The sequence below is a fragment of the Barbus barbus genome (genome assembly GCF_936440315.1).
Source record: "Barbus barbus genome assembly, chromosome: 1".
Taxonomy (NCBI): domain Eukaryota; kingdom Metazoa; phylum Chordata; class Actinopteri; order Cypriniformes; family Cyprinidae; genus Barbus; species Barbus barbus.
The window spans coordinates 9,471,785-9,499,187 of record NC_136729.1 but is presented as its reverse complement, the minus strand read 5'-3'; the positions used below and the strand labels follow the sequence as shown (position 1 = coordinate 9,499,187).

At 36.8% G+C, this 27,403-nt stretch overlaps 1 protein-coding gene across 3 annotated transcripts in view; it reads left to right on the top strand.

Annotated features, from left to right (window-relative positions):
* Positions 1 to 27,403, top strand: part of LOC306847622 (A-kinase anchor protein 13-like) — an 83,526-nt gene that overhangs the window by 16,849 nt on the left and 39,274 nt on the right. For all 3 annotated transcript variants that reach the window (XR_013782171.1, XM_079381670.1, XM_079381669.1), the window contains exons 3-8: positions 652 to 808; positions 4,954 to 5,241; positions 6,250 to 6,433; positions 9,025 to 9,220; positions 10,331 to 12,110; positions 13,678 to 13,760. Coding sequence is in view for 2 of the 3 variants with exons in the window: in XM_079381670.1 (XP_079237796.1) it covers positions 652 to 808; positions 4,954 to 5,241; positions 6,250 to 6,433; positions 9,025 to 9,220; positions 10,331 to 12,110; positions 13,678 to 13,760 (2,688 nt within the window). In the remaining variant the exon portion in view is untranslated. The remainder of the gene's footprint in view (positions 1 to 651; positions 809 to 4,953; positions 5,242 to 6,249; positions 6,434 to 9,024; positions 9,221 to 10,330; positions 12,111 to 13,677; positions 13,761 to 27,403) is intronic.

Genomic DNA, 27,403 nt, shown 5'->3' with positions numbered 1-27,403 from the left:
CCTTAGCGACTTAAGACTGGTTTTGTGGTCCACGGTCACATATGTGATAAAGTCACAGTATAAATACATAATGACTTTTGCCATGGTGGTTCCGTTGGCCACTGAGCAAAACTGTGAACATGTTGTTTGAATATTATTTATATAGATTTTTTTTTTTTTTTTTAGTTAATTTGTGAAAGTGTCACAGGAGGAAGGGAGCTTCTCATGTAGAACATCAGGGTGTGTGCTGTTAAAGTCTCACTGCTATCTGTGCTAATCTGTGCAGACCAACACGAGTGTGATATCCTGTTGTAACCACAACTTCAGTTATTTTTCATTGCATTTAACTCTGAGTTCTTGGGTTAAAAATATATGAAGGGTTCCATTTAAAAGCAAGGAAAGTATACTTTTTGCAAACCTTTCACTTTAATCAAGTGCCTCTGTCTAATAAATCATGTAGAAATGATTCATTTGTTTTTTTCAAACCGTAGATTAATGATCAAGTTTGTTGAAAATGCAGAAAATGAACATGTCATTCAATAAAAAGGGTTTGGAACCGGTGGAAGCTTGGATCAGTTTGGCATTTTATTTGTGCTTTTGCCCAATAATATATTCAATTCTTATTCATAAACACAATTTTGTGTTTCACAATTCTCTCTTTTCCTGTGTCAGGGCAAGTGTGTGCTAACAGTTCAGCTCTGTGATGAGGCGCTCGGTGAAGGAGAACAGGGGGAGGTGCAGTTCTTCCTGTTGTTCACCGGCTCTGCTCAGAGACATCTTACCAGCACACTGAAGGTCAACCATGCCACCCTTCAGGCTGTGTGTCCAGGTGAGTGCACTACTGGGCCCTTAGATCTGTGATGTTATAGCCAACTGCATCCCAACCGTGACCTCTCCACCTTTTTCCTGTTGAAAAGGATATTTTTGTTACACCCAAAAACACTCCTAAAACAGAGTTTATCGAATTGGGGTTTGTGAGGGAACTGCAGGGGTAAAAAAAAAAAAAAAGATATCATATTTAATTGTTTTCCTGCATGTCAAACGACATTGTCCAGCATCAGAGAACCATTGAAATGCAAATGTGTTGTTAAATTAATGATCTTAAAATCTCAGGATATGCTTAAAATATCTTGGATTTGGCTGACAAAAATGTATGGGAATGCTTGTCCTAGAATGAAGTTTGCTATAAAATTTGGTGCTCTAGTAGTCACTAGCACTACAAAGAAACTGTATATGGACTGAGCCAAAGTTATTATTAGGGATGCACAAGTATTGTAATCACGATAAATGTTTTTTTTTTTTTTCCTTTTTTATTTTATATATAGCCAATCTCCAATAGAGCTGCACGATTCTGGATAAATTGAGAATCACGATTTTTTTTTGTCTCAAATAGAGATCACGATTCTGAACTAAACAAAATAATGTGTGACTAAATATTAATTGCTGCAGTCTATTTAAAAGTGTTTAATTTAAATGTTTAATTTAAATGAATTATTAAACATTTTAATCTATAATACAGTGTGGCCCGGTTTCACAGACAGGGTTTAGACTAAGCCAGGATTAAATCATAGTTCAATTAAGACATTTTAAGCAATTTTTATAAACATGCTTAGGAAAAAAAAACATTACTGGTGTGCATCTTGAGACAAATCAAAGGCACTGATATATTTTAAGATCAGTCAGTGCACGTTTATTTCAGTTGAAACAGCGCAGATTTACAGTTTAGACTAGGACTAGGCTTAAGCCTTGTCTGTGAAACCTGGGGTATATGTATTTAAAATATAGTGTATTTAATACACCAATTTTTAGTATTAAAATGATGAAAAACTGGTTTGTATTAATTATTCAATGACTCACTCATACCTCACTTGTTTCATTAATGGATGAATCAGTGTTTTTGAACGAATCTCGAATGAATGATTCAATGACAAATAAATTTTTTAACAGTCACTTGTCAACACCTAGTGGCGAAACGATGCATCGACGCTTCACTTACTTTCAAAAGATGAGTGGCTCTATTTTGTTTGCTACCATAGATATCAATGTTTGTAGCCGAACTATAAACTTTTATCCCAGTATTTCTATGAATGACTGCAAGACAGAAATAATACTGTGTAGTTGAAAAGACTGTTTGTGAAACTTTTTCTTACCTAAACACGTTAACTGTCTGCTCTCTGGATCAGCAGCAGCGCGAATGCAGATTTGAATGTTCCGGTATGATTTTTTCAAAGTTTTAATAGACACGGGCGAATCGTTGTCATTTAGAAATTAGATCGTGTGGGTATTTGAATCGAGATCGCGATCTTTTAACGATTAATCGTGCAGCTCTATTATAGGCCTAAATGTATACTAGTTTGTTTAAAAAATACAATTAAGCACATATAAATGAAACTTAACATGCATTTTTAAAGTGAAATCACTCTCCAAGAGGTTCATGCTTTAATATTGAAGTGCTTTAAAAAGGTTTTAAAAATCTTTAAAAGCCCTATTTTTCATTTTAATTTAGTAATAATAAATCAATGAGCTTAATCTTAAAATAAAATATTTTAAATATCCAATATCAGCTGAGCTGAAACTGTTAATACATCGGCCCATAATTGATATGATATATTGTGCATCTGTACTTACTGTACGTCTGGTGGGTTAATATTTTAAAAACACTTTACAAAAAAATAAATCAAGCTATAAATTACTTTGTTTTCTCTGCATAAACGGGGACAAGATAAAGTATTTTAGCATTGAAAAATGACACCACATTTCAGATGGATTATGAAATTACAGTCACATTAACTTTTTGCCAAATATCGAAGTTGAGGAATGTGGTTGTTAACTGTGAGTTCTAGTGATGAATGTTTAAATGTTCTTCTGACTGTGAATTTAGAGACTTTTTCACTTTTTTTGTTTACTCAGTTGGGGGAAGATGAATTGGGTGAACATGATGCCCTCTGTGCTGTTTTTAAGACATGTCTTTTGGCAGATAAAAATGAGCACTGTTTACTCATTTAGCTCATGCACATATACATAATATGTGTTTTAAGCTATAGGTTCCTATCAAAGATCATGTTATATGAATTAACCCTCATGTAAGTCCTCACTGCAGACAGTGTTTGTCTCCAGCCAAACAGAGGTGGCAGCACTTGTTCCTGTCAACAAAACCTGTTTGCTTGGTGATCCTATTAAGGACTCTGGTGGATTGAGTCAGAATGAACATGGTGTCGCTCAGTCCCATAGTGAGAGTTGATCCACTGATGGAGGGAGCTTACAGGGGTAGACCGTGTTTGGCAATTGTGAATCTAGTTTTTGTGCTTATATGGCTTTTGCATTGAAGTCAGCGTGAAAATTGACCTTTTACTTAATTATACCAGGAGTAGTTCACCTAAAAATGAACATTTTCAGCAATTTTACTCACTCTCAGGCCATCCAAGATGTAGATCAGTTTGCTTCTTCATCAGAAATGTAGTATTACATCACTTGCTCACCAATGGATCCACTGCAGTGAATGGGTGCCGTCAGAATAAGAGTCAAAACTGCTGATAAAAACATCACAATAATCCACATGACTCCATTAATTAACATCTTGTGAAGTGAAAAGCTACACGGCCAAAATACAAGTCCATAATCCATAATGCTCTTTTCATAATATTATGAAAAGAGGACTCGTATTATATCCGGAAGCAGTGGTTAAAAATAATGGGTGATGGATTTGTTTCTTACAAACATGCAGCATTTCACTTCACAAGATGTTAATTGATGTACTGGAGTCGTGTTTGGATTACTGTGATGTTTTTATCAGCTGTTTGGACTCTCATTCTGACGGCACCCATTCACTGCAGAGGATCCATTAGTGAGCAAGTGATGGAATGATACATTTCTCCAAATCTGTTCCGATGAAGAAACAAACTCATTAACATCTTGGATGTCAGTGACATTACCAAAAAAAAAAAAAAAAAAGAAGAAAAATCATTATTTTCTTGTCATCAAAAAATTACAGGGACAAATTACATTAACCAGTAACATTGCAGTATTTAATCACTTTTTAGATGAAATTGGGTCTACATTTGTCCTTAATTAACATTGTTTCACTCTGAAATATGTGAAATTATGGTGTTTAAATATTTCTAAAACTGATATCCTGTTCTTGCATTTCTCTGCTGTAAAGTGTGTTAATGGGACAGCTGATTATTCTGGAAATAGAAGTTACATCATATTTTTACTGTTTACTGTTTTGTCATGTAGCTGATAAGTAACACAGTCATGTGCACTGAAAAAATGTAGTAATATTGCGTAGAGAGATATTTTCATTTTAAGCGTTAATTAAATGTATGTCAGTTGGTTTGAATGTTATTTGAGGAACTGTTTAGAGAGTGGGATAAAACAACAGAAGTCCATACCACTAGTAGGACATTTGGGATTCTTAAAAATGCTTTTACATGCAAGTATGGGTTTTTTCTCAGGAGGTTGTCAACATGCCACTTTGTGTGGTGAGACCTGACTGTCACCTCTGTGTGTAGCCTACCACAGGCTTTAGCCACAGCAGTTATAGCTTGGAGATGAGCTACCATTGCAATAAGGACTTGTTGTTTTTGTATCTGCCAGGAATGAGATATTGCAGCACTAGCTTACTAAATACTGTTATTTAAACAATAAATTGTGTAAAAAAAAAAAAAATGTATGATGATTCCAGACATGAATTCTATGTCTGTACTGACAGTAGTACTGCAATAACCCGAAAATCTTTTTTATTTTTATTTATTGTAATTAGCATTTTTTATTTGTAATTTAATTTAATATTTTAATTTATTTAAATTATTAGCTGGTGTATTTTTTTTTTATTATTATTGCTATCCCAGCTCAGCTAAATGGCTCAAATATCTGACAACAGCAGTTACCCCAATTTTCTTTTGACATTTCCCTTTATTATTTACTGTATTGAATGTGTTTGACTGCTGTCATGATCTTTTCCTCTCTGTAAAGCTCATAACTGCTGTGAGTCGGTGCTGGTCACCCTGTGCTCAGCGGGACCGGACGGTAACATTCATACTCTGGCTACCGAGCACCTACACTTCGTACAGGACCTGGCCTTCGACATGGCCCAGTTCCTGGTGAGCGCAGTGGGGCAGACGAATCTGCTGGAAGAGGCTCTGCTACTGGACGAGCATCAGATCCCTCTGCAGGAGTGCGAAAAGCTGGACCAGAGTCTGTCCCTTGCCCTCAAACATATCACGCTACCCCCTGGCTGGAGCCTGCTGGGGAATAACATACGTGAGTGCAGCTTGGTGGAGGCTAGCGCATAGATCTGGGCTGGAAATCAAAAGGTTGTGGGTTCAAATAGGGTTGTAGGTCCATGAGTCTGTTGAATCATGTGCAATCCTAGGCTGTTCTTCTGTAGTTGTTTTTTAATGTGGTCCATTTGATTCCAGAAGTAAAGTATATCTACTTTATTAAGTTGCCAGTTTGACACAATGGTTGAGATGTTTCATATCTGTTTGCATTGTCCAATAGGACTTTATATTATCAAACTGGAGGATTGTCTCAACAGTAGTTATTATGTGGTTTATCCTTTAGGGGGCGTTATAGCATTAGTGTAGTAGATCATCAGGACCATGCTTGATTTCTTTCTTTCTTTCTAACATTCTCTACAAAATGAAAAAATACAATTTACAGCCACATTTAATTTAATATTTTATGTATTATAATGTAAAATATGAACTGCTTTATTTTGGAGAGATAATAATATTTTTGTGTAACTATCTCCAGTTATTCTTGGCCTGTGACTGTTTTTTGTGTCTCCATTTTCTCTTTTTTCATTCTTTTTTTGGGTATCATTAGTTTAGAAGAGAATGTATTGGATGATATTCCAGGTCTCGAATCTGCAGCCAAATAAACGTCCCTAAATGACATTGCAGATCAGGTTCTAAGTAATCAGAGCAGTTCCTTTGAGTTCATAATGGCCACGTGACAGTTCACAGGTCAGTTACAGTGTGACGTTAATTACAGGTGGCAAATCTTTTTAAATATTTAGTTCATTGACATGGTCTGGTTCTTTGCTGAATCGTAATACTTTGCCCTTGTCTAACAAACTTGTGTAGTGAATTATGTTAGAAAATTGTGCTTGTGCTCTTTTTCTTTAAAACAAATATAACCTGGTGTGATATTTTGTTATGCAATGCAATGTCCAAATACAAGGACATATTGAGAAAAATATTCATACACACATTGTTACTGTTATTTCTCTCTATACTATGTTAAATATACTGTTATTTCTCTCAGGATTGGAACCTCAAGAGACCCTCCTTCACTTCGCAGCCCGCCGCAGGCTCCTCAAAGTGGCCAGGTTTCTCCTCAAGCAGCCAGGGGCCCGAGATGCCCTCAGCCTGTGTAATAAACAGGGCTCCACACCAGTGGTCATCGCCAAGAGTCGAGGACATGCGGCTTTGCTGGAGCTCTTCAGCCGGTGAGTGATGCGCTTTTATACACAGCCTCTTATTCACATCAACAGTGTGTCAGTAGGAAATATCAGTTTACATTTCCAAACATTCGTTTTGCCATTAATTGTAATAATCTAGTGAGATTTTTGTTTGTATAAGGAGTCTGACAACAGCCAGACCTCCACACAGAGCGTTTAAAGCAGCTTTTACCCTAGGTGTACTTGCGCAAAGTTTTTCAGTTAGCTTTGCAGGTAGGTTTCTTGAAGCATCTTGGAGACGTTACCACAGTTCTTCTGGATTGAGTCTGTCTCAGTTTGTTGTTTCTTCATGTCACTCCAGACAGACTGGATGATGATCAGATCTCTGTGTGGAGCACTGGCTGTTGTCAGACTCCTTGTGCAAACAAAAATCTCACTAGATTATTACAATTAATGGCAAAATAAATGTTTGGAAATGTAAACTGCTATTTCCTACAGACACACTACAGCAAAAGATGGAAAGAACTAACTTAAAACCATTTTTTAGCTGGTGGAAATACTAGTGTTCTAATAATTTTGGCCAGCACTGTGTTGTTCGAGGCATCTAAAATCACCTTAAAATCTAATTGAGAAACATAATTAGTGCTTTTTTTTCCCACACAAGAAACATCTGAGAAGCAGGAAGTCTCCATTAGATCCATTTAATCTTATTGCTGAGACATTAAAGCGATCTAATTGTGTATTATTCTTTCATCTTAGTTAGCCGCTGATTTTATTGCCCCTCCTTTGACTTATATTTTTAATCTTTATCTTGTTTTAAATGAAATTCCATCTATATGGAAATCAGCTTTTGTTCTTTCCCTGTTTAAAGGTGGAGATCCTACACAGCTAAATAACGGCCCATTTCAAAGTTGTCTGTCCTTGCCAAAATCCTTGAATCATTTGTTAATAATCAACTAAAGGACTTTCTTTCTGTTAATAATATCCTGTCTGATTTTCAATCTGGTTTTAGAAAACAACATGGTACTACTACTGCAGCCTTAAAATTACTAAATGATTTTATTGAATCAGTTGACAACACTGTGCAGCTTTATTCATTGATCTGTCCAAAGCATTTGATACTGTTGATCATACTTTGTTGATACAACGTCTTGTCAGTATCGGATTATCTGAAGATGCTATTGGTTGGTTTAATAATTATCTCTCTAATAGAACTCAGTGTATACAGGCAGATGGTTTTATTTCTAGTTCATTTAATGTAACTAAAGGTGTGCCACAGGGGTCGGTCCTAGGGCCGCTCCTATTTACTATATATATTAATAATATTGATCAAAATGTTAATAATACACATTTTCATTATTATGCTGATGACACAGTAATTTATAGTTCAGCATCCACACCTAATCTGGCTCTTTCACAGTTACAGCTTGCTTTTAATATTGTTCAGCGAAATTTATTCGATCTAAAACTAGTTTTAAATGCAGATAAAACAAAATTTATGTTGTTTTCTAAATCAAAATCAATTCCTCATAATCCTCCTTCTATTATAACTTCTCAAGGTTTGGAGATTGAATTTGTGTCTCAGTATAAGTATCTTGGGTTTTTAATTGATGATGCTCTTTCCTTTGGCCCCCATGTCCAGCAATTGGTGAGAAAATTGAAAGTGACCTTGAGCTTCTATTTCAGAATTAAATCCTGCCTTTCCTTTGAGGCAAAAAAGAAGCTTGTTGCTGCCACTTTTATGTCTGTATTGGACTATGGTGATGTGATATATATACATATTATAGACACTGTTTATCATGGTGCACTGAGGTTTATAACAAATCTTAAGACCTTTACTCATCATTGTGAGTTGTATGCCCGGGTTGGATGGTCTGCTTTGTCCATCCGTAGGTTAAAACACTGGCACGTTTTTATTTACAAATCTATCCTGGGTTTACTTTTCTCATATCTTAATACTTATATCTGTAAAAAATCTGTTCGCAATTATAGCCTTCGGTCCCAGGAATTTTTCTTATTGTCTGTTGCAGTGGTACGTACTGAATTGGGGAAAAAAGTATTTTAAATTTGCTGCTTCCTTTGCTTGGAATAATTTGCAAATTAAATTACATTTTAAGGAGCTGGTGTCACTAGATATTTTTAAAGGGTTTTTAAATAACTTGGAGACAGAAACATTGGGCTGTAGATGTTTTGACTAGTTGTGTATTGATATGCTTGTTTGTGTGCATGTGTGTAATTTATGGATGTTACTTGATGTTATGGATGTTATATGTTAACCCCCCGTGAGCTGTGTTACTGTTAATCTTGGCCAGGATGCTCTTGTAAAAGAGATTTTTAATCTCAATGTGTTTTTCCTGGTAAAATAAAGGTTATAATAATAATAATAATAATCTGCTGCATGCTGCTTCAGACAGCAGTGACAGTTGCTTTCTTGTGACAAAAATCACTCCACCCAGTATTAGTCAATGCTCTAGGCCCAGATTTTAACCATTACCTCTTATTATTAACAATCTTGAGTTGGCGAAAGAGTTGAAATTTAATTACAGTACATTTGATGACAGCAGGGTGTTATTTTGTTTAAAGCTGGAATAGAAAAGTTTGAGCATATCCTGTTCATCTGATGGCTTGTTTTGATTTAGGGAGGGTTTTGAGAGAGACATTGGCGTTGAGACACTCAGGCAGCTCTCCTCCTCGGGCAGTCCTGTGGTGCAGCACCACCCCTCTCTGAACACCTACACCCTCTCTGTGGGCACCGAGCCGGGCGGCGCACCACCCAACCTACAGGCCGACATCCTGGAACTGTACAGACTGATCCTTAGCCATTGTCAAGGGAAGGTGAGTTAGGCGTGTTTGTCTAAATGTGGAAAAACTTCCTTTTCTACTTTTTGAACTCTGTTGCTCATTGTGGTTTTTTTTTTTTTTGGGATTTGTGGTTAAAATTATGATGACGTGCCAATTTTCAGCGTGCAAATAGGCTGCAATTCTGATGAGAAATAATGTTTTATTTTCCAGTTTTGTTTTGTTTTTCCAGCAGCCAGTTTTCAGTGTCACGTGATCCTTTAGAAATCATTCTAATATCCTAATTTGGCTCTTAAGAAACAATTCTTATTACTATGCTTTAAAATATTAAATAACATAATATCTTCTGCTTAATATTGTAGGGGAAACCATAATGCATTTTTGTCATTATTCTTTGATTAATACAGAAATTCATACTCTTGTAACATTATAAGTGTCTTTACTGTAACTTTTGATCAGTTTGATGTGGCCTTGCTGAATAAAAGTATTAATTTATTTAAAATATCGTACTTACTATTTATTTAGTACTTACTTGAGTACTTGCTATCGTACTTACAAACTTTTGATTGGTAGTGCATGTAATATCATCTTATAATAATATAATTATTTTATATATTTATCATACTAAAATATTTATTAATATTTAACATACTAAAATATTTAGTGTATGTCTGTGTATACAGTGTGCATATATATATATATATATATATATATATATATATATATATATATATATATATATATATATATATATATATATATATATATATATATATATATATATATATATACACACACACACACACACACACACACACACACACACACATATACTAATGTCTCCGAACAGCTTGAAACATTGTACTTCTCATCTCATGTTACTGCCTCTATACAATGAATCACTGTGTTGTCTTCTCTTCGCAAGTCGCTTTGGATTTTAGAAATGTCTGCTAAATGAATACATACTATTATGCAGTCAACAGAAGGGAACTTGTTTGCCATGAAATATCCCTCAGATTTCAACCCCCACCATAACTTTTTCCAACAGCTGTTGATCTGCTATTCATTGCATTGACATAACTGTAGAGTTAGAGAATTGCTTGAAGGAGAGAAAACCCTAAGCTGTTGTTCTGTGTTCATGTTCAGGGAGGAGTTGCGTTTCAGCAGAGCTCAGACTCTCCGCACATTGCCCAAGAATGTGATGACGGCCTGGAGACCAGAGATTGCTGTTGTGAAGAGGCACTGCTCGACTCCCTTGATACGAGAGAACGAGGGTTCACTCCTTTTAGCACAGAGGAAAACAAAGGAGAACGTAATGACCGCCTGGATCCCTCGGAAATCAGGGAGGGTGACGGAGGTCCCTCACTCAGCTGTGAAACTGACCCGGCTCTCCTACACAATGGCAATAGCGAAGATCAGCGGGCGTGTGCTTGTGAAAACAGTGAGACTGATTGCAGAGAGCAAGAAAAGTGTTCAACTACTGGTTTAGTTGGTACAGGTGACGTTGGAGATAGCAGTGATGGTTTGCAGAGTGGTTCTGAGAGCTTAGTCAACAGAACCTCTTCCTGTGGACAACAAAGAGAGGAAGCTGATAAAGTGGATGACTTAATCTGTGAAACACCAGTGTGTGCTGAGGGACCTGAGGAGGAAAATCAGGAAAAAGGACACAACTTTTTGGAGGAGAAAGAGCTATCTGAACGTAGCCTCATCGTTGAGGCAGGAGATATGGGAATCACTCAGTCTTTGGAAACGCCGGAAAGCTCAGATGTTGAATCTTGTTCTCAGGGTGCAGAGACTGATGATGAAGAAGCGGATGAGTGCGGATATCTCATAGATCCAGTGGAGGTTCGAGAAGAAAGCAAGAAACCACTGTACCTAAATCCTGATGGAGATACACCTCTGGATTGCTCGCGACAAAATTTGGTGGAAAATGAAATGCATGCTTGTGAAGATGTTTGTGATAAAACTGATGACACAGGAACCCAGCTAGAGGGAGGCATTTGTGAGAAGATCACGTGTAATGTGGAAAGCAGGCGAGATCTTGATTCTTCAGGAACCTGTGATCAAGAAGAAACTGATGAGGAGTTTCAGGAGAGTCTAGAAATGCCATACTTTGAAACAGATGGCAACCAAGAGAAGGAACAATTTAGTGATACTCCATCAAGGACTTCGGTTGCTGAAGATGAGAGCGTTTTACACCTGCAAGAAGTAAATCAAGAGCTGTTGCCTGTAGAAAAAAGAAATCTTTCAATTGAAGATGCAATGGTTGAAGAGAGTGAGTTTGACGGACAGAAACTAAGTTCTTCCAGCGTCTTACAAACTGAGCTTGGTCCAGAACCGAGATCTTCGACAGCAACTAGTGAAGGCACCTTAGAAAATCTAGAGGTTCTTTTAGGTTCTGGCTTTGAGAAGATGGAGAACGTTCAAGGGAATCAGAAGAACGAACCCGTTTGGGAAGCTCCTGCATCAGCAGAGGAAGTTATTGAGTCAGCGATTGCCGCAGATATGGAGAAAGTGAATCTCCCAGATGACTCCTCTCAGGATCCCAGACAGGATATGACCTCAAACAGTGAGGCCATGCAGGGCACAGCAGCAGTAGACCTTTCAGAAGAGGATGCGGGTGTAGTTTTTGTAAACTCAGATGAATCTGGAGATCAGCGTGTCTTGGTGGATCCCACAGACATAATAGCTACATCAAATGAGTTTGAGTTTGAGGAAAGTCTGGCAGTCAATGCAGAAGGTCTGTTGGGTGTTTCGGTCCACAGTGACCATCTAGATGGTGCCTTACGTGTCCAAAATGCTCTAGACGAGGATGACATTATAGGTTCTTCTGTATGTCCTGAGCAAACCCAAGCATGCTTAGATCCTGTGTCTCAAGAGACAGAAGCTGCAGTGCAACCAATGGGTGAAGAAGACCTACTGAAAGGTGAGTTGAACAATAAAAAGTGTAAAATATTTATGATGAACTGTTTTCTGAATAAGAGCTGCACCTGATTATAAGATAAAAAAATGTTCAAATCACATTTTATTATTTTATTCAGTAACAAAATGTGACTCTGGACCACAAACCAGTCTTGAGTCGCTGGGGTATATTTGTTGGAATAGCCAAAAATACATTAAGTAAAGATCATGTTCCATGAAGATATTTTGTAGATTTCTTACCGTAAATATATCTCACTTTTTTTTATTAGTAATATGCATTGCTAAGAACTTCATTTGGACAACTTTAAGGCAATTTTCTCAATATTTAGATTTTTTTGCACCCTCAGATTCCAGATTTTCAAATAGTTGGATCTCAGCCAAATATTGTCCTATCCTAACAAACCATACATCAATGGAAAGCACTTATGACTGGTTTTGTGGTCCAGGGTCACATATGAAATGCCGGTAAATAAAATGAAATGTTTAGGAACATTGTAAATGCTATAGATATGCATTATAACTCCAGTCACTCCACAACAAAACCTTGAAATCAAATGGTATTCAGAACAGGAATGAAAAATACATAGACCATCATAAATTACAGTGGTATTCCTTATAAACATTTATTGTAAATGCCAAAGCTATACAACATTGAATAAAGTGATAAACAAATAAACTTGGGCTCACGTACCTCTCATCTGACATAAATCTAAAATATGTGCATTTTATCATTTTGCATGCTTGATGGAAATTACGTGATATAGGTTGTTTTGGAAAATAAGTTGCAGCACATTTCAGATGATATTAAAACCATGACTTCTGTTCCTAAAAATATAGTATTATGTGCATTTGATGACATATGTTTTCCTGCTTCAAAAAATGACATTTTGCTAGTCTGAATCAAGGAGAAACAAACAAAAAAATCCATTGCCAAGATTCATGTTTAATTTCATCACTGATCAAATATTACACTGTGATTGCATAACAGGCTGTCCAAGTCTCTTCAAGAGCACCCGCCTTCCATGATAAACCAAAATTTAGTAATTATACCTTTCTGATCCAACAGAATATTTGAAAGTAGCCTGTGCGTCTCCGACACGCACACGCCTGAGCGAACAGGGTGTATTCATCATGATTTATATACATAACAGAATGTAGCTTAGCAACAGGTGATGTCATTATGGGATGCCCAGGGAAGTGAAGTTGCAAGACGAGGTCAGCATCCATTTCCTGAATTTTTTTTTCCTCCGTTCTCACAGTGACCGAAAAAGTACATTGCTACGCCCATGTTTTTAAAGAGTATTGTTATTTTTGCACAGTTACGTAACTGAACTAAAATAGCCAGACTTACCATTTCCAGAAACATGCCTGTTTGGTTGATGCTTTTGCAGTGCAGGACATGTTTTTAGTTCATTTATCATTTAATAAATAATGACTCAGATATTCCATTCTTGAGTGAATTAAAAATAATGTTATTAATAGTAATATATATATATTTGTTGTACTATTTTCTTTTAACTTTTTGACTACTTATTTCTGACTGATTAAAGTTATTGTATGTTCTCCCACAGAGTCAGATGCAAGTTTGGAGGATCAGATGGACGCTCAGAAGACAATGTGGCCTGATATCACAGACAAAAAAGATGCACCAGTGGTTAGTACTAAAAATATAGTGTTTTCAGAATATGTATTTAATTTACTGCACTTCACTTATGAAATATGCTGTGGGTGTATGTTGTGACATGAATGATATCCCATGATAGTTGTTGCTAAAATACTAGGGCTGTCAGTTGTTTATTATTGTTTCTGTCACTTCTTTGTTTTATGCCGATGGATGACTGTGATGTTTCACTGTTTTTCAGATCATGCGCCATATATTTAAAAAAAAGTTAAGTTGATATAAAAGCAAACCTAACAAGACAAATTTGATTTCAAATCTCTTTTTAACCAAAATAGGCTCTTGATTTTTGTCATGGTCCCTGTCAGCGAGGGGTCAATATTTACAGTTGCTTTGAAGTAAATAATTTTGAGCACCAAGCTCCAAATGGGGGCGATATTTCTCTGAAAACATAACGTAACGTCCTGTTACTCAGCAGCAATTCGGTCGGGTCCCCATGGTGTCAGGCCCATGTATAACCAATAACAGATGTGGTCCTCCTTTTCATCTTTAGGCCTGCTAGTTATGAAAAGATCTGAGAATTATTATAAACATCTGAATATCCAGCAGTAATATATCTTTGTACATGTGGAGCCAGTGCTGGAATAAAGAAGAGAAATACACTACCATTCAAAAGTTTTTTCTTTTTGCTAAGGAATTAATGCTCTTATTCATTGAGGATGCATTAAGGACATTTATGAAGGCCCCAAAATACTTCAAACGAAATCAAAGAACGAACTGATGTGACGTCATTTTGAACAAAATCCGGCCAAAACGAAATTCGTTTTGCGGCCATATGTTTTCTGCCAAATGACATAATTTTCAGCTTCAGTTTTGTGCTTTACTCACAATGTGATTGTGCTTCTGTTATTCAAGGTTAAACAGTTGCTTTTGTGTCTGTGTTCACAGAGACACTAGATATGGTGGCAATGAGGCGTGAAGTCCAGAAGCAATGTGGATTTGTTTATTTTGTGAGAGTTCAGGCCTGGAAGAGAGAATAGAGATAGCTAGAAAAAAAAATAGTGTTCAAAGTTTTCAAACAAGCAATTGACAAAAATGCAGTTGATCTACGTTGCAGGGCACAATGTAACAGGTTATATAATGATTTTTCACAGCACTTTGTTGTTTTGAGCCGTTCTCCTGTTGGACGTTGACAGTTTAATGTCGTGACCTCTGGGCCAGCTGTTCATCCACAGGCTTCTTTACAACCGTTTGGGGGAATGGGGGGCTGGGGTTACCCTTTTATGTGAACCACAAGTGCTGAAGGCCTTTTCCTGCAAATTAAAACCAGCCCTATCTTGGCAACACACGGAGCCTCGGTTTCTTTCTGCTCATTTCACCTCTGGAGATCATGAGCAGATGGAAGAAATCACTAGTAGGTGTTTCTCGGCTTCGTTTCCTCTGGGCAGAGGGTGTGTTTGTGATTGTTTGTATGCTGTACATGGTGCACTAAACACTGAAAAGCTTTGACGACGGTTCAATGGTGGTGTCCATTAGAAAGGCATGAGGGCTGTTATCTGCGTATCCCACCGGACAGGCTTTCCTGCAGGGACTGAACTCAGAGAAGGAAGGAGAACTGAGACGCTGAGAAAGAAAAGCGACCGTGTGGGTTGTTCTCGTTCTGCAGTGCTGCTTGAACTTGATGCTAATAAGGAGCTATTTCTATAAATGGCTATCAGACTCTCAGAAATATGCTCTGGTCAAGATAAGATGCTGTAATTATAACTTGATTATTTACTCAATGCCAAGTCTTTTAACAGGGGAAAAAAATAGCTATAGTTAGCCATTGCTGTGTGACCGTTAACTTGTCAACTTGTTCATTTAGATATTCTTTATATTTTAATATGAATATTAGATATTCAGAATATTTTAGAATGAAATAAACTAATACCACAGAATTCCTCAAATCCATTTCTAGTGCTTATTAGATAAGTGTTGTTGTTTTCCGTTCCAAATTACGTCACTTCCTGGAGGATGATGTCATCAAGGAACTGGCTTTTGTTAGTTTAGGTTTGTTACAAAACACTAAGAGCACATAGAAACAAAAGTTATAAACAATGTTTTTTTATTAGTTTTTTCATATATATTTTCTGTTTTAATTGTAATATTTATTTCAATATTATTAATTTAGTTTTTTTTAATAGTTATTGGTTTTATTTCTATTTAGCTTTTATTCATATTTATTTGTTTTTAATTTTAAAATTAGAAATGTTGCCAAGTTGCAAGTAACGAAATAATTTTTTAAAATTTTTTATTTCTATTAATGTAAATGTTTCTTTAATGCTTTTAATTTTAGACAGTGTTGTTATTAAGTATAACTTGATTTTAATTTAAATAATCTCAGGAAAGCTTTGTTTAGAAACATTTTTATTAGAGAAAGAAAAAAATTTCTTAAGATTATTTGTCATGTTAGTATGTGCAGAATAACACATTTTCTTCTCGTACCAAAGTAAAGAAATTGTTTTAAATCCACTTGAACCTAATTGTGAACCAAATAATATGATTTGCATGTGTAAAAAAATAATTTTAATAATCCAAATAATCCAATTTTGATCCAGTGTTAATACACTTTGGACTATTAAAATGTACCTCATAGCAGGAATGACCCGTGTGCAGATGTGTGAGAAAGAGCCAGTACAATGGGATGGCGCAAAGAAAGAGGAAAAAAGACTGTTTGCATATGCGAGAGAGTGTGTGTGTGTGAGAGAGAGAGAAGAGTGGAGTGGGGGATGAGCGAGGGAAAGGGGCTGGCCCTTCACACAGATGTGAAAGATCATTTTTCCAAACGCTTGAGCCGTGGAGATTGTGCCTGTCAGGACCTCATGTGGGAAATAAGCTTTGTTCAGTGTCACAGTTTCCTCTTACACTTGTTGGAAAGATGTACGAGCGATACAAGCGGAGGTATAGTTTGTGTGCCAAAGGAGAGAGAACTCTGGATGTAGTTTTAATCAAGGTAAGAAGGTCTGAAATGTTGACATTCAGTGCTGTTGCATTGTCTTTATTTAGTATAAACTGTTGGATTTAAACTAGGTTTTAAATCATTAGCAAACATTAAAATGGCCTAAAATATCTGGTTTAGTTTATTTTTGTAAATATGTTTTGTTAACCGCATAAAATGTAATTTTTTTTCATACAGTATAGATTTTTTTTGTTTTTGTGGCATAAAATGGCAAAAAATATTTATGCTATTCAAAATTGTGTACATGTAAGTAAAATAATTTTTAATATCATAAAATAGCAAAAATATTTATTTATATAAAACATTTTTTATAAAACTTAGTTATGCTTCACTTAATTCAGAACTTTTTGTTTAAGTTTGAACTGTGTTATAAAATGAATGAGGACAGCGTTCCTTGTCAGATACAGTGATGGAAGACTGTGGTGAAAAATGTTTCATGTTGAAACGCTTTATTGCAGACTTTGCCATCAGTCGCACAGTTTGAGACATTTTATAATGTCTCCGTTATTTCCTCTAGACATCAAGAGTTTCAGAACAGATCGCAACTATCTCATTTATGATTTTTCCTATGCAAATATTATTGATATCTTGCAGTGTTGTTCCAAGTTTTTCCCAGCTAAGGTGTTGTTTCAGTTCTTAGAAAGCGCTGGTTCCTGCAAAACATGATGGCCATATCTGTGGCGTTTGCAGTCAGCTGTTCTTTCTGAGCGTCCAAACGCTGTCATGTCTTATTTGTTGATTCATAGTTCTTCTGTTGGCTTGAGACATCTGACATTCACACATCATGCCAGACTTAAAACTGTGTGTGTGCAAACAAGGTGCAGCTTGTTCTCAGCTGTTTAATGTGGTTCAACAGACAAACACCCTGAAGCGCTGATCTACCAGTTTGATCATACAGCGAAGACGACGTGTGGCTTGATTGGTCTTAACAGTCATTAGCACAGATGTCATTTCTTCCAAACCTCAAATCCTTAAGTTCTCAATAACTATTGAACTGTGTCTTCAGGAAGTCATGGCCTAATGGTTAGAGAGTTGGATTCGTAACCCAAAGGTTGCGGGTTCGAATCTCAGGTCCGTCAGGGATTGTAGATGGGGGGAGTGATTGTACAGCGCTCTCTTCCACCTTCAGTACCACGACTGAGGTGCCCTTGAGCAAGGCACCGAACCCCCAACTGCTCCCTGGGTGCCGCAGCATAAATGGCTGCCCACTGCAGTGTGTTCACGGTGTGTGTGTGCACTTAGGATGGGTTAAATGCAGAGCACTAATTCCAAGTATGACGTGACATGTCAAGTCATGTCACGTCACTTTCAGTGTTATTGCATTAAGCTTTTGTGTGCAATGGCAATTCATGACTCATTTTCCTCTTTTGAATCTGAATGTGTGTGGTCATAGTCACTGAGTCATTTGATTCAGTACAGTTGAATCAGTGCCATTTGAAGTCAATATAAACAGAATTCATAGGTTTTTTGTAAACGATTCAACATTGCACAATTTCATAGAAGTGCAATACTTGACTTTGTAAAAAGGATTCAGTCTCTATTTTTCAACCTTTTGTCCAGTTTCACAGTCAGATTAATTCCTGATGAATAAAATTAACTACCACTCCACACTTTTTTAAAAAATGTTTTTTCACTCAAACTTCATACACTAAATTCAAAAGTGCGGGGTTGGTAAAAATGTATTTAATGCTTTTTAAAGAAGTCTCTTATGCTCTCCAAAGCTGCGTTTATTTGAAAAAAAAAAAGTACAGTAATATTGTGAAATATTATTACAATTTAAAATAACTGTTTTAGATTTTAATATATTTTAAAATGTAATTTATTCCTGTGTTGCAAAGCTGAATTTTCACCATCATTACTCCAGTCTTCAGTGTCACATGATCCTACAGAAATCATTCTAATATGCTGAACACACACTGCTCCGGGTGTGTGTTCACAGTGTGTGTGTGTTCACTGCTGTGTGTGTGCACTTTGGATGGGTTAAATGCAGAGCACGAATTCCGAGTATGGGTCACTTCACTTCACTTCACTTTTCTGTGCAAGAAACTATTATTATTATAAAAGTTGAAAACAGTTGTGCTGCTTAATATTTTTGTGGAAACAGTGATACGCTTTTACCCCCAGGATTCTGGAAAAAAAAGGCATTTATTTGAAATAGAATCAGTTTAATGTATATATCATTTATTTAAAATAAAATCATTCTGACCCCATACTTTTGAACTGTAGTGTATTTTAGAAGTAAATTATTTAGCAAGTGCCATTCCATTGACTGATCCTAGTACATTTTTCGCTCCGTGCATTTCTCTAGATGGTTTTGAGCGCTTTTGTTCTTAATGACTCCCGAAGACTGGATGGCAGTTGGATTGGAGAAATGCTTCTGGGAAAGCTCAGATACAATGTTTTGACTGTAAATGGAGGTTGTGCATGAGTGCGTGTGTTTGCGCATGCATGTGGAGGTCAAGTGCTGCGTGAGTCGAGGGGCGGCTCAGTTTGGTGACAGTCTGGGAGCCGCTACTCAAATCCTAATGGTTTCCTTTGGCTCTCAGCCTGGAGAGAATGATGGAAACGGGCCGTCGGCCAAGTGACTTCATAGCGCTGTACTGCAACTAAAAATCACCATCTTTACAATCAGCACAAACCAGAGATTTTGGAGCTTTGTGCAGTTTTAAGATGCAGATCTTGGAAACACAAATGGTCCTGTAGGAACATGACAATGTCAGGCACAGGAATTAGACTCAAAATGTCCCACTAACTGATTAACATCTTTTCGTGTCATAAATTTTATCCTGAAGCAGTTGATTTTGGATTACAACTTTTGATCCCGCTGCATGCATCGACACACTCTGTGCATTTTCAAACCAGATGTGTTTTTATTGGGTACACTTCTGAATGCTCGGCTCTCTACAGAGTCTGCTGGCACTGCCCTTTTGGCTTCTCCCCTAGCGCCGCAAATATGCAGTGAGAACGGCAGCGATGCCAGATTCTGGAAAGCAACACTGGGCCATGTTTGGCTCTGACTTTAGGGTTTGGGCCTGTGTTACGGAGAGCGGTTCAAGGCATCTTTAGAGCGTTACCAAAAATATAGTGGTTGGAAAGCATGCAGATTTGTGTTTGATGTTATTCTTTTATCAGATGGATGGATGGATAAGAGAAAGACGGGAAGAGATGGATCTAGACACATCACGTGCCTCAAACCTGAATTGCTTGCATGAGCACCACAGCTCAATGTGTCATGTGCTAACTGCTGCACTACAGCTCTGCATGCTTGCTTTTTGTTTCGTTATGTTTCGATTCAAGCACATTTGTTATAAAACATATTCAGTGACTTCGAAAATTGCATTTCAACTGTCAACTGAAATTAATGGGAACTTGTTTATTAAACTTTTTATTAAATCTAACGAGCCCTTTTGCACTAAAAATAAACTTTTGTGTGGTTACATTCCATGGATTTGAAAGGTTATTCATAAAACCATAGATGCCAGTAATAAACCTTTATTTTATAAGAGTTGTCAATGCCTCATGTAAGTCTTGCATATTTAACTGTCAGTCTCTTTTGCGTACATTTAGCTCTGTCGCAGTTAGAGATGCAAATGTTTACTCCATAATCAAGCTGGTTTGGTTTTTATCAGCCTTTCTTTATTCATAGAGTTGGTTTTTGAAACAAAGTCTATGCTAATGTACATACTGAATGCGATTGCATTCATTCATTGATTGTTCCTCTATGACTAAATGTAAATTTATAAAATTATTTCTCCCTGTCTAATGAAGTGTTATAGGTTAAATATGCTATATTTCGGGGGGGGGGGGGTTTTTTTTTTTTTTTTTTGGAGCTGGAGTCTATCCAACTCAAATGTTTGTACAGTAGTCTGCTGCTCTGTCAAACTTTTACATTGAATCAGTATTAATGTGTTATGAATTAAAGTTTTTTTACTACATTAAAATCCAACAGAACACTATAAGAGCTCGAACGTTCTAGATCAGGAAGAAATTATTACTTTTTTCCAGCAAGGATGCATAAAATTGATCAAAAGTGGCAAGACTTTTACATCGTTACAAAAAATTCTATAAATACTGTTCTTTTGAACTATACATTCATTAAATAATGAAAAAATCCTGGTTTCCATAAAAATATTAAGCAAATGCAAATCTGTATATTAGAATGGTTTCTGAAGGTTCATGCAAAATTTAGGTCTCGTTTCCAGAATCACACATTTAAATTTCCTGTACTGAAAGAAAGAGTGTAGTATGCACAAAATTGTATTCGTTATTTTTATTCGTCTTGTCAGGATACAATTTGTTTAACATTTAAGTCACATAATCCTTCAGAAATCATGTTGATTTATTATCAGTGCTGCTCTTTTTAGCTTTCTATTCATCAAAGAATACTGAACAAAATGTCACAGGTTCCAAAAAATATTAAGCAGCAAAACTGTTTCCAACACTGGTAATAAATCGATATATTATAATGATTTCTGAAGGATCATATGACTCCGAAAACTGGAGTAACAGCTGATGAAAATTCTGTGAGTGAGAACCGCTTCAGAGACTCAGCGCGTGCGGCAGGGAACTGAACGAATCATTCAAACTGATTCGCGAACCGATTCACTGGTTTGCCAACTGGTTTGATATTAGGTGCGTTCGACTTGAAGCACGGCTACAGACGGCGATCAACGAGAGTAGCCGCTTGCAGTCAGGGGCAGAGTTGAAAACGGATGTCAAGCTGGACACTTTCTGCTCCCGTTAGTGACACTCACGTGGTGTTTGCATACTCTATCAAAGATGAAGTGAATAAAATGCAATATTTGTCAAATACACAGACGTTTCAGAAACGTTTTCATGAGCAACAGAAATACTTTTTATATACTGCTTAATACAGTGCCATCTGCTCAAGAATAAAGTTCAACGTAAACTATTTAAATACTAATAAAGTGGGGGTATGTATGCTTTCATCAGTGTTTTATGATAAACGTGACTCAATATAACATTGCGACTACAGTAAAAAAGCTTTTACTGTTCTAAAAACAGATTTGTGAGCTGTATTGGATTTGAAGACATTAGAAACACATGTCATTGTTGTCGTGGTGAATTTGGCCAATCGTGAAACAGCTGTGTCGTCATCAGCGCTCCCGCAGTCGCTCTGGAGAAATTGCGCCGGCTGAGTCAGCCGGCTGCTCTCGAAACGCTATCGTGTGGTGACATGACGTGTGGTCGGTGCCGGTTCAAGTCGGACTAAATTTCTAACCGGCATGCACTGCTTCAAGTCAGCCGCCGATCAGTCTGCTAAGTGCTGCATGAAGTCGAACTCACTTATAGCCTTTAAACAGAATCGACTCAAAACAATGAATCATTCGCGAATGGGCATCGTTCATTGCCCAGAGAAAAGTAGACGGCGCGTTTGGAATAAACCAAAGCATTTTGTATTTGTATTGCATTAAGATACATTAACGAGAGGAGAGTCGCCCACAGTAACGAAGTAAAAGTACCGTTTTTTCTCTAAAAATATACTTGAGTAAAAGAGTACCCATTTTAAAATATACTCTAAAAGTATTAGTTACCCAAAAAATGTACTCAAGTAAATGTAACGAAGTAAATGTAACTCGTTACTACCCACCTCTGGCAGCGTGTGCATAACAGTGTGAGTGTAGACTGTACCGGTGCTTGATAAGAATAAAGTGCGGATATGCTGTTCTGAAAGGATGTCTGGAACAGGATATTGTTAGACCACCCGCTCCCGTTCAAATTGCACCAGAGTTACCGCCCGCTGCCACATTTTATTCGAGAATTTAATCCCGCGTGGTCTGGTCCTACGGTAATGCAGACCTCTACTTTGCATCACAGAAATACATTATATTTTAAAGTATATTTGAATATAAACAGTTGTTTTATTTTGAAGTAATATATTTCAGTTTTTTAATCAAATAAATGGATCCTTTTTAAGCATAAGAGACTCAAAAACTTTAAAAAAAAAATACAGACCACAAATTTATGTAATTTTTTGTGTATAAAATATATATACTGTTAAAACTCGCACATGTGATGATCTCTGTACATGACATCTTTGACTCCTCTGGACAAATGGATCTGATCTAAGTGTGAAGAAAGAATTAATTCATCCAATGAAAACATCTTGTACACTTAATAATTAAACAAACCCCTGTCTGACTCCTACCGCTTATGCTTTAACAATACAGCTCTTTTCATTTATAATCTCTTTAATCTCTATTGGTTTTTCAGCAGCAGCAGCAGTGTGATATCATCACACTCTATGATGGGAACTGCTGTATGAATAACTCTGAGAGTGTGTGTTTGTGCTCTCCAGCCCGTCTGTAGGCAGGGCTTGTGTTCGGGACAACAGACGACCGTGTTCTCCGCACACACTGCCTTCCCAGAGGCACACAGTGGACAGTCTCAGCCCTGGCATGGACATGATCATCAATGTAGTGTTGTGCATTGTTAATGGCTTTAAAACTGTGCACGGCCACTTGGTTTTTGGAGGGTGTGAACTGTGAACCTAATTAGTCCCTGGTCAGGATGGAAACGTGAACTGCTCTTGGGTCAAATCAGAAGCCATTTCTCTGGTTCCTCACGTGTTCCTCCTGTATTCCCTCCCTCTAGGGATCCTTTTGTTGACCGTCTTTCTCCCCCGTCCGATCTTGCATCACCTGTGTGACCCTGTAGCTGGGTTATAACAAAGGGGAAAGAGCTTTTCAGTGTGCTTTCCAGCCGAGTGAATAACCATCAGCGGTGCAGGTCGCTGTAATACAGGCTTTCTATTGTGGGAGCTTTGTACAGGTTGCTGTTCAGTAGCAGTACTGGCTGTAACTTGAGATCTGTGTAAACATTTCCAATAGACTGTATATATTCACCCTTTCAGTGCCTCAGATCAAAAGCTGACATATAGCAGGGAAGCAGGTATGACATTATTGGGCCTCTTTAGTATAATACAGACTGAAACAGGACTTTGAACAAGGAAGTACGGTATAGAAGATAGACAAGAGACTCTTTTTAGCACCAAGTTATATGTGACCTGTATTAGGACTGCTTTGTCTGTTGGTTTGCTTAAAACAATTTAAGAATGGCAAAACACATTCCCTCTACAGTGTTTTTACATCTGCAATGTGATAAAAGACAACTATGTTCACATGCACTAGCGTTCAAAAATAGTTTTGAAAATCTTATGCTCATTAAGGCTGTAATTATTTGATTAAAAAATACAATAGAATACAATACAACAGTAATATTTTGAAAAATTAACGTTTTAAAATTTTAATTTAATATATTGTGTGTGTGTGCATGTTTATGTGGTTTAGGAGGACACAAATTTGTATAATGTATAATGTTTCGAAAGCGCACGGGGCAATCCGCTCTTTATATCGCGCGGTTTGTTTACTACACACAGATTGAAGCTTGCGTGACGCTCGCGGTGATTTCAGCGTCTGCCGCCTAACTAAATGAGGACATAAACACATGAACAACATCTTCAGAACTGCTGTGAGAGTCAATTAATGAGCATTTTACCGTTTGATTCGAGTAAAACTAACGTCATATCATATACACACAGAACTGTAAAGGTATTCCAGGCAACCCGTCAAAATAAAAGTTTGGTTTAACTTGGAAGACACTGCGGCAGAAATATATTAATATTGTTCAGCAGACAGTACATACTGCTACTACTAGGCTACTATTAAAATTATTAAAACTTTATTATAATTTTTTTTAGTAATGATCACACAACAGTTATTCCATTTATTAATTTTAATAGTAAACCCCCTTTGTTTGCCAAAATAAATAAACTTTGATTTTCAATAATTTAAAGAAATTAAATTAATGTTTTATGTCTTCATTTGAAAACCAGATACAGAACACAGAATTTCTGAGGAAAAATAAAACCTTTCATTAGGCTATTTTAAGAATAAATTTAAATAAACTAAGTTGTTTTTATGCATTCAAATAATTAGACATACTACACCAGAATTTAATAACAATAAAACATATGGTGGAAGAAAATAAAACACCCACTTATGAAAGTGGATGAAGATTTAAAATTTCTTGATGTCTTTAACAACCTAGAAATGATGTTTTAAAATGAACACGCACTAATGTAAACGTAGCCTAACAGATGTGTAAACTGAAAACAATTTGAACTTTATTAAAATTATTTATTTATTGTGTTGGATATATTTTGTTCCTTTGTGCAGTGGCTCAGGAGATGAGGCTTTGAGTCTGTATAAATATCAACATTAAAAAAATAGTTTTTTGAGATAATGTAATCTTATTAAAACTGATTTCATAAAACTGGTATCGAAAAGTATCATTCAGGAACCGGTATCGAACTCAAGGTATCGGTATCGAAAATTTTTGAACGATACCCAGCCCTAATCCTAACAAACCATATATCAACGGAAAGCCTATTTATTCAGCTTTCAGATGATGTATACATCTCAATTTTTGAAAAATTGACACTTAAGACTGGTTTTGTGGTGCAGGGTCAAATATAACATATTACGTGCATGCGCGGTTTTAAGGCAGCTTTAATCACCTTTTTGGTAACTTCATGCCTTAACTGACCACGACATTGCATGCACATAGTTTATTTCCTGCTTTTATATGAATTGATACGGGCTACAGCGCGCCAGTTATCGCGCTGTTTGACTCGCGCCTGCCGCTGAAGCGAAGCTGGTTCAGAGATGGTATTCTGCATACCTTGGTTGTAACGAGTGGTTATTTGAGTTACTGTTGCCTTTCTATCATCTCTAACCAGTCTGCCCATTCTCCTCTGACCTCTGACATCAACAAGGCATTTTCGTCCACACAACTATCGCTCACTGGATATTTTCTCTTTTTCGGACCAGTCTCTGTGCAACGTAATAAAAGTAATATTAATATGTAATTTAAAGAAATAGTTTAATTTAGCTCAAAGGGAATCATTTATGATTTTATAGGAATTTGAGCAGAATCATTGTTACGGCGATTCACTGAAGGAGCCGTATAACAAACTCTGCACTGGATATTAAAATCCAAAATATAGTGAAAACTCTATTAAACAGCATTGTAACTAGATCGGCAGATTAAGACATTAACTTGTGAGCAGAAAACACAAGATACTTCTCTTTTCAATATAAATCAGATTTTATTTATATAAACCTAAGACATAAACTAATCTAACACATGAACACAAGCATTCACACATTCACAATGTTGCAGAAAGAGAGAAAGTGAGGAAAGGATGAGTTTAAGAGAATGGAAATGTGAAATCCCAAGTTTATAGCAATATGTTCAATTGCATCGACCTGAACAACCATCGATCACTTATTTAACCCTCACTTTGAGTTTCTCAATCAGGCAAAAATTTATATTAAATGCACCTGATTCAGTTAGAACCTGGAGGTGTTGCTTGCTTGCTTTGCCTGTGTTAAGGGGTTTCCTTTGTGTTGTCATTGCAGACAGGGGGTTCCCCGAAGTGTCTGATTGGCTGGAAGTTCAATAGTCTTTGAAGTGAGGTCTTGGGCATTGGCTGAGGATGCGGAGTTGGTCTGGTTGAAGTTTGAAGCGGGTGCAGTCGGAGCTGGACTTTGTAGCAAACTTACATTAGAACACGAAACTCCACGGAAAGAAAAGAAACTAAAGTAAAAGAATAAAAATAAAAGGAGGTAATGAGACTAGGTTGGTTTTCTTTCCATTGTGGTAGCAGCTGGCACATGGGCCAGAGCACGCTCAAAGAGCAGCGTCAAAACGCGGTGGCAAAAGAGAAGAGGAGAGAGAGTGACTAAGAGAAAGTTTGATGGTGTCCTGAGTTTTTAAACTCTGCTTTCAGACCGTCCCATCTGGACGTCTTGACCAATTAGATACTGTCCTTGCTTGGGGTGTTGCTCTGTTCCTCCACCAGGTCAATAAATCAACGTTATCCGTTCAGTCAGAGGTCCAAACTTTACAGGCTCTTGCAAAGTATACTTTTGAACACGATTTCTATAACAAGACTATGATACATTTGACAAAGAATTGATTGGAAGAAACATTTAAAGCATGATTTTTCACACTCATACATAAAAAACACGCATCTGAATCCTTCAGCTATTCAATAGTGATTAATAAAAACCATACATAATATTTGATTAAAGCATGATAATCTAATGTGTAGGTTACAAACATAATATAGGTTATTTCTATGCAGAGAAATAACTCATATGTCCTTTTAAGATGATTTTTAGTACATGTGAACAGATTGTCTCTATGAACGAAGGACTTTCAGTCTGGTTCTTTGTCTTCTGTGTGTGGAGACCCACCCAAGAGAGTCTGTAGCTCTTGATTTTCTATCACAGGTTTACATGTGACGGCCATCTCTTTGACCATCAGTCTTGATTACTTGCCGCAAATTTGACAGTCTCCTTCTTGAATTGGAATTATCAATAAGTGTTCTTTTGTCTCAAGGTTGTAAGCTATTCTGTGAAAGAGGCTTGCTGGTTAGTTTGCTTCAGACTAGTTGGAGCTAGGATTTGGACAGATTTATGACATTGTCCTGGCTTCTCGGTGGAATTCCAGCTCCTCATGTTTCAATGCTCTTATCGCATCTTAACTTTGTCTGATTCAGTCTCTGATATCCTACATCTGTAAACCCTAGAGATGGTTGTGTGTGAAAATCCCAGTAGATCAGCAGTTTTTGAAATACTCAGACTAGCCCGTC